The 15,384-nt window shown below is 53.3% G+C and overlaps 1 protein-coding gene across 1 annotated transcript; it reads right to left on the bottom strand.

Moving 5' to 3' along the window:
- Positions 1-5,865: 5,865 nt before the first annotated feature.
- NT5M (5',3'-nucleotidase, mitochondrial) lies at positions 5,866-13,525 on the bottom strand. Its single transcript, XM_030482874.1, has 5 exons — positions 12,959-13,525; positions 9,831-9,931; positions 9,675-9,735; positions 9,175-9,289; positions 5,866-8,965 (listed from the first exon to the last, which is right to left on the bottom strand). The coding sequence occupies exons 1-5, from the start codon at positions 13,220-13,222 to the stop codon at positions 8,808-8,810; spliced, it is 699 nt and encodes a 232-aa protein (XP_030338734.1). The 5' UTR covers positions 13,223-13,525; the 3' UTR covers positions 5,866-8,807.
- Positions 13,526-15,384: the final 1,859 nt, after the last annotated feature.

Genomic DNA, 15,384 nt, shown 5'->3' with positions numbered 1-15,384 from the left:
TGCAAAGCACCTTGGCCCAGGGCAATAGCGGGTCGGTGTTATCTGTGCTCCCACTCCAGGAGCTGCCTGCTCTGCCTGCATCCTGCATCCTGAGTCTTGTTTCATCACATGCACTTGCATAGGGCAGGAAAAATGATTATTCATGCTCCCGTTGGAAGCATGGCATCACTCAGCCCTGTTAGTTCATGCAGGTGACTGCAGTGAAGGAGCCCTCCTCACTCCACATTAGCAGGGGTGAGGATGCTGCTTGCTGTGCCCCTGTAGCACATTAGGTACCTGGCTCAGTGCATTTTGTATTTAACTTGGTCCCTCTCAGGTGCTGGCCCAGTTTCTTGTCTTGGGCTGTTTCTTTCCCTACCGAGTCATGAAGCCACTCTGGTATCAAAAAGATGCCAGTGGGGATGTTCAGGGATGTCCTGCCTAGTTAGGTTAATTGAGCAAAGGATTTCAAAGCAGAAATATTGATCTTGTGCTCTGCAGTTTTGGCATGGGATGGGAGAAGCATTTATGGCTCTGTGCACCCACAAGCGCATCATTGCCTCACACAGAAGCAGCATCCATCATTTCTTGTGGGCTGCTTCTCTCATGAAGGCTTCACCTTCAGAATACTGCCTTGCAAGGATGGTTATTTGTAGGGAATGATCGTCCCATCTGCCGGTGGCAGCAGACGTCACTGCCTGACTGTTGCATGGGGACAAGGGCCTGTCATGGACCGTGGCTGAGATCATCCATCACTGCACCTCCTCTGTGCCTCAGTCTCCTCTTAGGTCATTAGGAAGGATGAGTGATCTCTCCCTTTCCTCGCAAAGCCCTTTGCTGTGCAGTGACAGAGAGAAGGATGCAAATAGCCCCTATGAGCATGAGAAAGCTTTTCCCCTTGGGACATGAAGCAGCAGCATGTCCGTTCCGCAACCAGAAAGGGCAGAGAAACAACCATCTCACCCAGGGCTGGGCATGATGATGCTAAACCCCATCTCCAGGCAGGACCTCCCAGTCCCTGGCTGCTCCTGCCCTCACCATAGAACCAGTGACTCCATCCTGGTGGTGCTGGCACAGTCAGAAGGTTTTGATGGCAAACCAGAGATCTGAGCCTGTGCTAGAGCCAGACAGAGCCTGGGAGAGCTGATTCCTCTTCCCAGCCCCCTACAACTGCACAGGGAAGAGGGAAAGCCCTTTGGGACAAGGAAGAGAAAGCACTGGAACAGGCATACGTAGCTCAGTAATAACACTAATGCAAGCACTTAGCACATAGGCAGGAGTTTGCAGAGCAGAGTGCTTTACAAACATTAATTAGTGCTGGTAAGCAGTTCAGAGATATGGTTCCCATTTTGCCAACTACGAAGAGCAGAGAATCAACCATCTGCTTAAATCGTCTTTAATTTAACCTTGGGACATCCACAGGAAAACCCTGACCCCATTTCAGCATCAGATGAAACCACCCGAGCACACATGGACCCTTCAGACCCTCTTGGAGCATGGCATACACTGAGCATCCTGGGAGAGGGATGTTATAAAGGGTGTTGGTGGCTTGGATTGTGCTTGAGCGTGGAGCTGGAAAACACAGGGCATCTGTTTTCCATGTCAATAAACACATGTGGCATAGCCAGAGTGCTGGTGGTTTCCCTAAAGACAGCTTGTGTTGCTGGAGCCTTTGGGGTTTGTTTGGACTCCTCTCACCTTTTGCTTGTTTCTGCTTGATTTGGGGCAGGTTTAGGACCTCTCAGGACACTCAGTTCATTAGCAAAAGTTAAAGCAGCTGCCAAGAATGATTGGGATGGGGCAGGGGGGTTAAAACTGTAGCCAGGGCCCAGCCTTGTGGGGAGGTTGTTTTGGTTTTAGGGATGTATGTGGTTGGCATTGCAGATGTGGGACACAGGAACTGAAGATGTTTGTGACCAGGATAAGCTAAAACTGCTCAATTTAAGGTATTCAGTGCTTTTTTTCTTTAAAGATACTTACTTTGTAATGACATAGCAAGCATCCCTGCAATGCATGCTGCAGTGGGGCTTTGCTAAGGATGGGGTCAGGGCTGGGGGCTCAGCCAAGGGGCTGGGAACAAGTTGAACACCAGCATGAGCCAGGACTCCAAAAAGCCCTTTGGGATGTGCAGGTATTGCAGGAGGGTGAGTAGCTGAGGGCAGCAGCTGGCTTGGGTGGAAGCAAAGCTGCCATCACACCTTGAGACAGCAGCACAAGTGGTGTGTGGGGTGTGCAGCCAAGTGTGGTTTTTCCTGCATCTTTCCCCCTCTCCATGGATCATTTGCAGGCAGGAAAAGAGGTGGATAAAAGCAGAGGGGATGGGGAAGGCCAACCCTCCTGTAAGGAGATCCACTTCAGCAGCAGAAACATGTTTATGTACTCTTAAGCTAATATTGAAACCTGCAGTCCTTTCCCAAACACTACATTTAAATCTCCCCCTGCATATGAACCCATCAGCCCTACAGATGGAGGAGCGTGCTCAGACACAGCACTGTCTAGTTTTCTCAGCTATTAGGATTAGTGGCTTTTTCTATTAGGTATAGATTTGAAAGTGTGTAATGCTGGAATTGTTCCTCCTCTCTGGGTGGATGGGCGCTAACACAGAGCATGGAAGAAAGGGGCAAGTAGGGCTTACAATGGATTTCATTTCTTCTCCAGACAAAAGAGCTCCTGAATCACTTTGAGCACACTGTGTATCTCACCTAAATCCCTTGCTGAGCTCAGCTGGACTTGCCTTTACATTGCAATTATACAGATGCTTAAATGGCTAAACCAGAGCTTCCCAATTGCTCACCATCTCCAGTGCCTTTCCAAATCATCCCCCAGCCCAGCCACATTTTGGGTCCAGAAAGGTGCAAATGGTGCAGATAATGCTGATTTCAGCAAGATCCTCTAAGCCAGGCCTAAGCTCAGGCTCTCACTCAGTTCTGCCCTATGGATGCTTCCCCAGGCAGCTCCCGCATCCCATCTCCACACCAGGTTGCCTTGTTAAGTGTCTGATTCTAATTTCTCTCAATCAGGAGCTGGGCCCGAGCAATTACATTGAAGGAGCTATTCATCCAGAGGGAGAGCAGGGATCTAGGTTAATTGGGTTGACAATTGAACCCAATCCTTTCTGGTTTTGCCCAGCTTTCCTGTTTTTTCTCTCTCCTTCTGCACAATATCTGCAAAGCTCTCCGCCTCGTTAATTAAGAAGGTAACTGCACCCTGAGGGCTGTTTTGTTCTCCCCTCCCTCCTTCAAAAGCAAGAATAGAAAAAGCAGCAAGAATTAGCTAGTTTGGGATGAAGCAACCACCTCCGAGCCGGATGGAACTGGTTGGGTCTGGCTGGGTCAGAGTGCATTGAGCTGCTGCTGTTCTCATGGGCTTTGGGGGAACAATGCATGGTGAAAGCAGGTGCTGTACCAGAAACACTCCTCCAGGCACGTTTGATGTGTTCGATAGATACATTCAAAGCTGGGAAGCACAGAAAACATCGGAGTCTCCAGGGCTGGATGGGTGCTGGGTCATTGCCGGGGCTGCAGTGCTGCACATTGGAGGGGAGAGATGCAGGTTTATGGCTTCTTGGGAACATGCAGCCCTAAAGGTTTGGGCTCTTCTGAAATGGTTTTAGCCAACAAGAACTGCTGCAAAAGTCCCATTCATTGGGGTCTGATGAGAGGGGGATGCTGGAGTCTGGTATCACGCCCCAAGGCCATGCCAGGCAAAGCAGGAGCGAAGAAACGGGTGTCTGCCCATGGGGTGCCCTGAGATCAGTGTCCTCCCCTATAATGGGTATTTATGGAGCTGGATGGCATCCCTGGAGCCCTTGTGTCCATGCCCCAGTGTCTGTAGGAGATCGTGGTCAGACCCTTCCCCTGGTTGCATCCCTGCTCCAGGACCATGAGCTGGGAACCTCCAGGAAAGAGCCACTGATGGGGTGTTGCCGGCAGATTTGGTGGTTGGTGGGAATAGTGGGTGACGTGGCCTCATGTTCGGGGTTGCGGGTCCCGGCGGTGCTCACAAGTGCAGCATCAGCAGCCAGGTTTTGGCGGCTTTAAGCCCTGCATTGCCCATAGGGGAGGGAGGAGGAGGTGACATTGCTCATGTCTAAAACACACCATGTTCCACAAGTGTTTGCTATAACACGGTGACAAACAAACACTTTGCAGGATGTTTGCCAGGAGAATGGGCTTAACGTGTGTGGAGCCTTGAAGGACATGAGGAAAGCTGATGCAGCCTATCACCGTGGGCTCTGATCTGGCCTCCCCAGCACTGCTGGGGCAAGGGAAGCTTTATTCCCCTCTGGGGAGCACATTACTTAAGTCCTTGTGTACAAATAGAGCAGCAAAGCTCATTAATCCTACCAGGAGGGAAATGATATCGTGGTGCTGGGGGAGAAGGAGAGGGTGAGAAGAAACCACCCCGGTTCCGCCTTCCATCAGCACATGAGGCTCTGCCCCCCACAACAGGCTCTGGCTTCAGGGTGAGCAGGAGGAAAAAGCCAAGGAACAGCCCTGATCCTTGGGGGATTTGGGGCTTGCAGGGACAGGATGAACAATCTCAGCCCTGGGAGAGTTGTGGGGTCATGGGGGGAAAGCAGGGACCAGGAGGCATGGAGGAGATTGGGGGGGATACTCTGAGCTGTTGGGGGCATTTTCTATATGGACCCTTTAAACCCCTCATTCCTCTTCTAACCCACAAGCTTTTCATGCTTATGCCCATCTCATTCTCTGCCCCATCCTGCTGGGGGAAGCGAGTGGCTGGGACCAGCCCAGCGCCTGCAGCCACATTCTCAGTACCCCATAGTGCTCTGTTTGCCTCAGGTGAACTGCCCCCCAAGGCTGCAGTGCCCAGTAGGAAGGATGCGAAGAGCATTGGGAGCCTGGACTGGGATAACCGGGAGGGCTGAGGGCTGGAGGGAGGATGGCTTTTTACAGCGAGAGGAGCCAAATCCTGCTCTGCGGTGCCTTTGGCAGCTGCACGCTCCTACATGCGATCGCACAGTCCCCTCTAGTGGATGTTTCTCCTGCATCACACGGCTCTCCCGCTCTCCATGCATGGGGAGTGCTGGGCTCCAGACCCTGACCCCAAGCAGGGATCCCAGGGCATCATCCTGCTCCTCTCCTGGAACTGGGCATGGTGGCCCTGCAGAAGCAAAGCCGGATCCGGCCACCACCATGTGCTGAGCCGTCTCTGCTGCTGCTCCATCTCCATCTGTGTATTTGGGTGACTCTATCTCCCGCCATCCCCTTCCTCGGCCCCGTCTCACACCACCCACTGCCCCTGCAGCAGGGCTGGACCCTGCAGCCCTTGCTTTCCCCCTTCCCCAGGCTTCACACCAGCTTGGAGCTATTTGGGCATCTAAAGAGCTAAATAACACCTGCATGGCAACAGCTTCTGAGGGATCCAGGCACGAGCATCACTTGATTCCACCCTGCTGGGTTCTGCAAGCTTGGACTGGGGTGAAATGGGCCGCTCTTGGGGTGAATTCCCCAAGGATTGGGTGCTCGCACATTCCTGGGATGTGAAGGATCCCACCAGCACCAGCCTGGAGTGCTCCGCTGTGTGCAGGGCCAGGTCACCACCACCTCCTTCCCACTCCTCTCCACCTCTGCTTGCCTTGGAAACTGCTTATCACCTGGAAGGTATGTGATATCCTGAGGCTTTGCAAGGGAGAAAGAAAAAGGCACAGAGGAGAGCATGGAGGAGTGGATGCAGACCCACAGGTTAGCTGTGCATCAGTGGGTTGTGATGCTCTCTCAGAGGGATGCAGTCCCTCCATCTTGCTCCATCTTTTACTTGGAAACATGGCCCTGGTCCCAGTGCCTCCGCCTGGCAGCCCCAGGGGAGAGCCAGCCCATGGCAGCTCCAGCCCTGTTTTATAGCTTCTGGCACAACACGAGACACACTTTACAGCTTTATTTATTAGAAAACATCTTTAGGAAGCTGATCGCTACCTAAAACCACCCCTTGGGCTTAGTTCTGCCAACAGGGACTCTGTCTAACGGGGTAATAGCACAGCAGGGCTGGTTCCAGGCTTTTTAGATAAGGAGGCCTGGAGGCAAACATACACTCCCCCATTCTCATGCAGAAGGCAGAGAAACTGCAAAACCAAAACTCCATTTCTAGGGAGCTGGATGCTGATAAACCCGTGTTTATTGCAGTGCTCTTCATCGTCCTCAGTTTTATAGATATGCATTTAAAACCAAAAGCTCTGGGCATCTTGGCTGGCCACAGAAGGGCTTGGATGTTGAAAGGGCTGATCCTTTGGGAAGTGGAGAGCCACCTCCCAGTCCTGAACTTGGCAGCAGTGAACAGGCCATCTACCTGCTTGGGGTTTCTGTGCATTGAGTCGGAGCCTCATGGATGAGAACCCCCAGCTCTGCTTTCAAGTATATTTGGCATGAACGCATCACACGTGCAACCAAAGGGAAGATACTGGCTGGCCCTGGACCTGCATCCCTTGGGTCTGCCCCAGCTATGGGGGAAGATGGTTGCTTTTGGGGCAGCACATTGCAAACACCCCCCCCCCCCAAACCAAACCCACCATCCAGAGAAACACACAGTGGTTTAAAAAAAGGAAGGAAGGAAGAAAGGAAGGAAGGAAGGAAGAAAGAAAGAAAGAAAGAAAAGAAAGAAAGAAAGAGAAAGAAAGAAAGAGAAAGAAAGAAAGAGAAAGAGAGAAAGAGAGAAAGAAAGAAAGAGAGAGAGAAAGAAAGAAAAGAAAGAAAGAAAGAAGAAAGAAGAAAGAAAGAAAGAAAGAAGAAAGAAAGAAAGAAGATGATCCTTATGGCATGTAACCCATCACTATGGGCCAACTGTGCTGTCTTCACACACTTGCCCCATCCCAAGATATGGGGCAGCAGAAAGACCCAAGATGATGCAGGCTTCATCCCTGGCCCTGCAGCAGCAGCCAGGGAAGGCACAGGTTCAACAGCACCAACTTCAGTAGCCCCTCAGGTCCTGGATGTGATGGGGGGCTGGCTGCTGCTGTTGAAACAGGTATTTGTTGGCTATGCAGCTTTAAGCTCACACAGTTTTTTTGCTGATGGGGGCTACAGAAGAGAGGAGAGGCAAGACAAAGGCATGAGCAAGCAGCATGGGGTGGCTAACCCCAGCCAAGCCCCAGCTACTGCCCCTGCCCATGGGGCTACGTGTCCCAGTGGGGAATTTCACTCCTGCAGCCAGCAAGTCCTTGGATGAGGAGAGCGGGAGCACATGGTGGGATCCCAAATCTGCAGTGTCAGCAGTAATGCACACGAGTCATGATGCAGCTGGTGCATCCCTGGGGCATTGATGGGGCACTGGCTCCCACTTGGGAAAGCTGGGCTGTGCTCTGCCCTATAAGTCACTGCAGTTCAAGGCTGGATTGGTGCTGACTCAGGGAGGCAGGAATGAGCCAGGCAGGGGAGGAAGAAGCTGTGGGCACTGCTGTGCAAAAAGCATCCTTCTTGGAGCTGCCCCTTGGTCCAAACAGTCCCTTTTTGGCACCCAGCTGCAGCTCCCCTGGCTGTGTGCCTGGCACACACACTGTACATGCTGCAGCTTCATGGGCACCTCTGATGGGCTCCCAGCCTTTAGCAGCACTGTCCCCCCAACTTCTTCCTTTGTGATAGGTAAGGACTGGAAACAGCATCCATGGATGCGGCCGTGACAATCCTCACCAACGCAACCCTTAACCTGCCCTTTGGACACCCGTGGTGCCTCTCGCTTCTCAGTGATGCTGTAGCTCCTCCACCAGCCCTGCTTCACCCAGCAGCATCTTCCCAGTGGCTCTGCACTGAAGGCTTTAGGATGCTCTGTGGCATTAACGTCCGAGTGCCTGACCATGGTGGGATGCAGCACCCAGGGCATTCTGCACGGAAGCAGTGTGCCTGGTGAATGCACATTCAGCTTTCCTGATGTCAGACACCGCCAGGAGGAGGGAGATGGGGTGATGTGAGCGTGCAGCTGGCATGTGCAGAACTTCCTGGCTTTGAAATCCATGGAGCTACCATTGGATCAATGTCTGTCAGGGTGAGCCATGAGCTGCCCAGCTCCCAGGAAGGGCTGGTGCTGGCACTGCTGCTGCCTGCTCACTGTCCTAAAGATTCCCTGGGCGAGTGTCCCACAAGCGATGAGCACTGGGAGAAGAGACCCTCTCTTCATCCTAAATCAGCTTTAAAGCCCCAGCTCTAAAGCTGCAGCAGCCCCTCAGGGATGAGGGCAAGCAGGGATCCCTCCCACCAACTGGAAGATGCTTCAGGGCTCTCTCCCAATGGCCAGATCCACGGAGGAGTGGTACTGTCCCCATATCACACTGCAGGGACTCTTCCTGCAGGGAAGCACATAGTTGTCCTGTTGCATCAGCTGCAAGGAACAGCACATCTGAGCTGGCGCAGGGAGCCTGGGCAGTGTCCGCCTGCTCCCCCTGCCCTTCCAGCCACTCATCTCCCAAAATCCAGGTATGAAGCCCTGTAAGGACAAAGCAAACCACCCGTGTGATCCCTGACTGTAACACAGAGAGGAGGATGGAGAGCTGGTCTGTGCCATGCCAGACACACTGAGGATGACCTTGTCCATCAGAAACACCAGGCTGGCCTCGCAGAGGGTGCAGATGCAGCACACGGACCCCAAGAACCAGTGGGATATGCTCCTGCTGGGTCCAAGGGGCAATCCTGCTGTTGCAGCACTGCTGGGCTGGGGCCTGCTCTCCGCATCCGGGTGGCCATGGTGCTTCAGCTCATCCTCTTCTTCCTCTCTGCAGCAGGAACAGTGTCTGTCTGTCTGTCCATCCATGGTTTCACCCTTCAGCAGGACTCCACAAGGAGTGGCTGCAGCACCGTGTGGCTGCAGGAGGCTGGTGTTTAGGTGGCCTGGCTGGGTGGCAGGCGTTTGCTGTCCAGAATGGCCTTCCAGTCATCGGTCCAGGACTGCAGCCTGCGGCTGGGGGGCTTCAGCTGCAGGTGCTTGTTGTGGCAGGCTGTGAAGAGCACGTGCTCCCAGCTCGGGTTCAGCTCGGCCCCTGCAAAGCAAGGACAGAGGTTGGTTCTCTGGACAACTCCTCCATGAGACGTAAAGGTTGACATTACTCCAACACAAGGAGCCTGCGGATGCAACCCTCTGACCAGAGCCTAATCAAGCAGGGAAGGACCAGCACCCATCACATCCCTGGATGCTGTCTCCTCCGTGGGGCTGCCTCTGTTCACTCCTGCCACCCCACACCTCCCTTACCTGTTATGTCAGGTCTGTCATCTATAAGCAGGTCAGCAGAAACCACTGTCTTATCTCGTGTCAAAACGATCTGCTCCAGAAACTCGGGGCCGAAGTGCTTCTCCACCCAGGCGTACTGGAAGGCAAGAGGAGAGCAATGAGCTCGAGGAAGGCTGATGGACAGAGCTGCTCGGTGGAGGAGCAGCAGAGCACGGCACAAGCCCTGTCCCCCACATAGGGAAGACGTCTCTCTTATTAAGTTCATGAGAGGGAAGGATTTGGATGCTGCTGCAGCACAAGTTCTTTTAAAGCCAAACAGCTTTTGATGTTGTGATGAACTACTAAGACCAAGCACCTCAGCGCATGCAAATAGCAGAGCTTGGCCAAGAGAGGGGCTTTGTCAAGATGCTTAAGAACAAATCTGGTGGAGCAGGGAGATACCACTGCTATTGTACAGCCAGAGACTGGCTTTCACTGGGCAGCACTGTATGGAAGAGGGGTTGGGATTTGGACCTGCTCACCTTCTCGTAAGGGCAGTAGCGGTACTTCTTGATGGGGCTTGTGCAGATGAACACATCGGTGCTGCCATGAGGAGAAAAACAGGGGCAGAGTGTTACTCGGTAGCCACTGCTGCTCCCCCATCCATCCCCAAACACCATGGGCAGGTTCCTACTCACTCTGCCAAGTTTGCCATTTGCTTCACAGCTTCCACAGCCCCAGGGAGCGGGTCCAGCTCGATGAAGAAGTTCTTGGATTCCCAGATGCTGATGGCTTTCTCCTGTGAAGGGAAAGAGCAGTTACTGCACAGGGCTTCTTGCTGCTCTTCTTGCATGTGCATCCTCCTCAGCCTTCGCTAGGACAGAGGACGGTGACAGTGAGAAAGGTTGGGTCCCCTCCTGCTAACCCACCTTGCCACTGTGGGTGCCTCTGTTCCCCACCAGCCAGCCTGCACCCATCCCATCCCATTTAGACTGGAGTTGCTCTGGGTTTGCCTGTGCAGCCCCAGACACAGAGGGAGCAGCACATTCCTTCCTATCCACAAGAGATTGTCCAGATCCGAATCGAGCCCTGGATCTGCATCCAGAGGGGCACTGCCATATGGATCTGACTGATGTATCCTGGTAGCCCTGCTGTAATGTGGTGCTGTTCAGCCACAGATGCTGTCTGACCTATTTGTCTCAATCAGATCACTTAAAATAGCAGCTGGGCTGCTCTCATAAGAGAACAGATATTATACGATGAACTACATGTCAGGATGAATGCAGATGCTCTTCCTCAGGGATGCCTGGGCAAGGTCTGTCAGACAAATGGAGCACCTCCAGGCAAGGGTTTGAGACACTTAACATCCAGGTCAGCAGCCAGGCTGCACATGGCACAGAGCAGAGAGACTACAGGGAGCAAAACCTTGGGACCAGGACAGAGACCAGGGGCTATATGTGACGGGTTCCAGCTCTAAGGAACAGCATCCATGCCCTGCACTCCCTCAGACAGGTTAGAACTTAGCTGCCAAGCACAGACACTGGGTCCTCAGGGAGGAGAGAGCCTGGTTGTGCTGCAACGTGGCTGCGGGCAGCAGAAGCAGCCCTGTCCTGATGTTGCAATGCAGCCAAGTAGCTGCAAATGCAGCTCAGAGGTGGTTTGAAGGGAGCTGTGCCCTGAAGGACTGATCTTCATTTTAAGCAGCTCGGGTTCTGTATTTGAGGTAGGAAAATAGGGACAAAGGAACTTTAAGCCCACCGCAGCCTTCTTGTATTGCAAGGGGATAGAGGAGCCAGCAGAGCATCAGAGTAGGAGCAGCCTCAGTGATGCTCGAATGCTGGTTCTTAATGCTCATAGCAACAAATAGGCTGGTTGGACACACTGGCAGCTCCCTCCTGCCTGCTCAGTGGGAACCTAGTGAGTAACCACCACATTTTGCCTTTAATACATTACTTGGGGAAGAAACTGAAAAGGAGAGACTACTCGGGTCAACTCTCGCACTCTTCCCTTTTGCCTGAGCAGCAGAAAACCTCAGTGAGGAGGGAAGAAAAGCGTTCTTCATACATGTTAAATATGTATGAAGATATATACATATGTATGTATGCACTTTGATTTGGTGCAAGGGAGCCAGCAGAAATGCTTCCTGGCACCACGACAAGAACAGCTACCCTAGCAGTGCCACGGGACCAGGCAAACATTCCATGCTCTGCTTTAGGCGGGTGAGCAATGCTGGTTTATTTTTAAGATACTGACTGTAGTTGCACAAGAGACGTCTGAGAAACGAGGCCTGATGCACAAAGCACTTCAAACTCTGAAGTGGTTTCTTACAGCAAGGACTTCCGTAGCTATTCGGCTTCCACTTGTGTCAAAAGGCATTTTGCAATCAAGTTTGATGTGGGAAGAGCTAAGCACGTCTTGAAGAAAAGACCTGCTTGGCTCCCAGAGCCAGAATAATTCCCTGTGGCTCCAGAGCAAGCAGCAGATGGAAAAATCCCCAGGTTGGGAATCCCACCACGTAACAGGCAGGACAGACCCTCAATTTCCTATGTCTCCCCATGAGCCATTTTCCTACCCATCCAGAGCTCCCCATCCTTTGAAGTCTCTGTGCTTGGCATATTGCTGAGCTGTTGTTCTCTCTTTCAGAGCTGGGACCTCCAGCTCGTCGGGCTCTTTGGCTTCTATCTTCTGTTCTCCTACAGCAGGTTGATGATGCTGTCTGATGTCTGGAATGGTCCATGGCCCTGCAGCCACAGAGCAGCTCCTACTCTCTCTTTATCCCTGGTCTGAAATCATGGATGAAATCAGAGTTGCCCTGTCAGTCTGGGGAGGTTTGGCTACTTGTTCAGCGCAAGGTTTTAATGGCTTTACATGATCACAGCAGACGCAAAATGAGCTCACTTCATTTAACACATCCAAAGCAGTTAAGATCAAGGAGAAACAAAAGGGTTATCATGCTCCTGTCAAACTTTTAGCATCTGCCTTTCTGCATGAATGATGTCCTCTGTTTCCCTCTCATCAATCCCAGCTAGAGAGGACACGTTATTCCTTCAGCTCATCAAGCTCTTTAGGACTTTGCCAGTGGCAAAGCCCTGGACCTTATTCACTCTTCTCCCTTCCTTGTAGCCATCATACCACTACTGACAAGAGCACTTTTATTTGCTGTAACACCATTCAACTACCGCAACTGCAATCTGCAGGTGAGACGAGACATCCCATTGAGCTGGGAAACTGGTAGAGGCAGAAACCAGCTTTCTGCAGCACTCAGCCCTTTGTTGAATGATGAAGCACAACATAAAGAGAGCTTCTGCTTTTAGGCTTTAATTATTAAAAGCAGCACAATAAGTTTGAAGCATGGAAGGCCTTGGGATTGATTTAATATTAAGTAAGCCCTCACAAGAAGCATCAATTGCATGGTTTGATCTCAGCTTCTCTGCTGTGTCCCACCCCTCACATTGCTGTTGAGGAACTAAATCATCCATCCAGGAACATTATCAATCCATGCAGCTTGGTCATATTGGAACTAGAAAACCCCAGCTATGCAATTAAACCAGATCTCCTCTCCTTGCATCCATCTCCATCCATGCATGCAGGGAAACAGAGAGAGATGTGCATGGAAAACACTGGATTTCCAGGAGCAAACCACTGCTGGAAGCCCTCCTGCGTGCAGCTCTGTACCTGTGTTTCAATGGGACCTCCAGCCAGCACCCACAGCGCTGCACCCCAGAGCTGGGGGGGTCAATAGGGGGGTCCCACAGGGCCAGAGCTCCAGCCACACAGCATAGAGCTAACAAGAGCCACGCGCAGAGCCAGGGATGCATAAACTCACACTCAGCTCAGGTCCCAGGCGCCCGTATTGCTCCGACACCCAGAAGCCCCTCCGGTCCTCCAGGGCAATGTAGGGCTTGTCGGGATACCTGGCTCTGAACTTCTTGAGGAAGCCTCCTTCGAAGTCAGCCAGCACCCCATCCATGTCCACCAGCACCCGCAGAGCCCTGCGGGACCCCACTGCAGGGCTGGGACCCCTGCCCAGCCCTGCGAAGGGGCCGCAGCGCCGAGGCCGGAGGTGCAAGAAGCTGCTCAGCAAAATCATGATGGATGGAGGGGCTCAAGCAAGGGATTAGGGGGGTCTCCGGGCAGGGGGCAGGGGGGGGCTTTATTTCAAGCACGGCCCCTTGCAGCAGAAGGGAGGAGCGGGGGGATACAAGAGGGATGCAACGGGGAGCAGAGGGGCTGCAAGGGGTGGATGCAAAGACCGGTGCTCGCCTCCTCCCCGCCCCATCCCTCCTTGCAGCGGAGCAAGCGGCGGCGGGACCCGGTGCTCGGCGGTGCGTTCGCCCCGACCCGGCAGTGCAAAGCCCAGTTCCTCTTCCCGGTGCCCGACCGAGCCCGGAGCGGCGGCACCGCCTTAAAGCGGCATAAACGCGGTGCGACGGCGCGGATCCGATCCGCCGCGCCTCCCGCCCGCCCCTTCCCCGCAGCGGGGGCTCCGCCGAGCCCCTGCCTCAGTTTACCCATGTCCCAGCCTGGGGGCACCCCACACCGCTGTTCCATACCCCCTTGTTGCTGCGGACCCTTCACCCGCCCCGTCCGTGCGGGCGGGTGCTGCGGTGTGTTTGGAACACACAGAACACAGTGATTTTTGCAGCTAATTTGACCTCATATACACAGATTTCAACAAATTCACGCTCTGGCCAGTATCTAGCTCGAGGTGACACAGATCTGCCCCCACGGGTGACAGTGGGAACCTTGAAAAGACAAAACTAGCCCCAAAAGGAGCGCTTGGGGGCACATCACGGTCTGTCCGTTCTGACATAGGACCATGGTCACTGCAGTCACAAAACACTTGCAGGGATTTGAGCTGCTAAAGGAGGGGGAGGCCTCTGAGTGTGACTAACGGGATTAGGCAACCACTGAGCTGGGAAAGAAAAGCTCTCGTTCCGTGGCAATATTACAGGTTTAGCAATTCCAGAATATTTAATCTTTTAATTCCAGAGCGTGTTCCAGTGGAAGGCATCGTCCTTGCTTCACAGAAAGGGCAAACGAGAGATCAGGTGGTTTGGGAAAGGTCATGGCGTGAAGAAGAGCTGGCAGCCGGGCTGTACGTGGTGGACGTTGACAGGGAGGGAAAATGTGTTAAGTTTTAAGACTGAATTCTGCTTTCCCTTGTGCCGGAGGCATTTTGTTTGTTGTGAGGAGCGGGATTTCACCACAACTTGATGTGTCTGAGGAAGCAGTGAGAGAACACACATACATGCCCATAACGGGTCCTTGTTCTTCATGGTACACAGAAGGACAGTTCCCGTCCCACCAGCTCCTGCAGCAATGGAGCACACACAGAGAATCCCAGACTGGTCTGGGTTGGAAGGGACCTTAAAGCTCATCCAGTTCCAACCCCCTGCCATGGGCAGGGACACCGTCCACTAGAGGAGGTTGCTCCAAGCCCCTGTGTCCAACCTGGCCTTGAACACTGCCAGGGATGGGGCAGCCACAGCTTCTCTGGGCACCCTGTGCCAGTGCCTCAGCACCCTCACAGGGAAGAGCTTCTGCCTTATATCCAATCTAAATCTCCCGTTTCAGTTTAAACCCATTCCCCCTTGTCCTGTTGCTACAGGCCCTCTTGAAGAGTCCCTCTCCAGCATCCTTGTAGCCACTTTAGTCACTGGAAGCTGCTCTGACGCCTCCACACAGCTTCTCTTCTCCAGGCTGAACAGCCCCAATGCCTTGGCCTGTGCTGCAGCCCCTTTACTATCCTCGTTGCTCCTCTGGACTTGCTCCAACAGCTCCATGTCCTCCTTACACTGGAGACACCAGAACCCTCCACTGCAGTGCCTCCTCGAGCCAGGACGTCCCTTTATCCCATGTGCTTTTTGGTGAGTTCCTTATATCCAACCTAAATCTCCCGTTTCAGTTTAAACCCATTCCCCCTTGTCCTACAGCTACAGCCCCTGACGCAGAGCCCCTCTCCAGCATCCCTGCTGCCCCATTCAGACAGCGGCAGGCTGCCCTGAGATCTCCATCCCCTCCTCCAAGCTGAACAGCCCCATGTTCTCATCCTAGGGATGACATTATTATCCCATAGGGAACACTTCAGCAGGCGAGCCCCGCACATGGGGGGGGGTGGGACACAGAACGGGCGCAAAACCCGCAGATCCCCGCGCCGCGGCGGGGTGACGCCGCCGTGACGTCACCACGCAGCCCTGCTGAGTCACGGCTTCCCGCTCCTCCCTCGCTCTTAACGCGGGGTTGGTGATG

The sequence above is a fragment of the Strigops habroptila genome, chromosome 4 (genome assembly GCF_004027225.2).
Source record: "Strigops habroptila isolate Jane chromosome 4, bStrHab1.2.pri, whole genome shotgun sequence".
Lineage (NCBI taxonomy): Eukaryota > Metazoa > Chordata > Aves > Psittaciformes > Psittacidae > Strigops > Strigops habroptila.
This window is presented reverse-complemented; position numbering and strand designations above follow the sequence as displayed.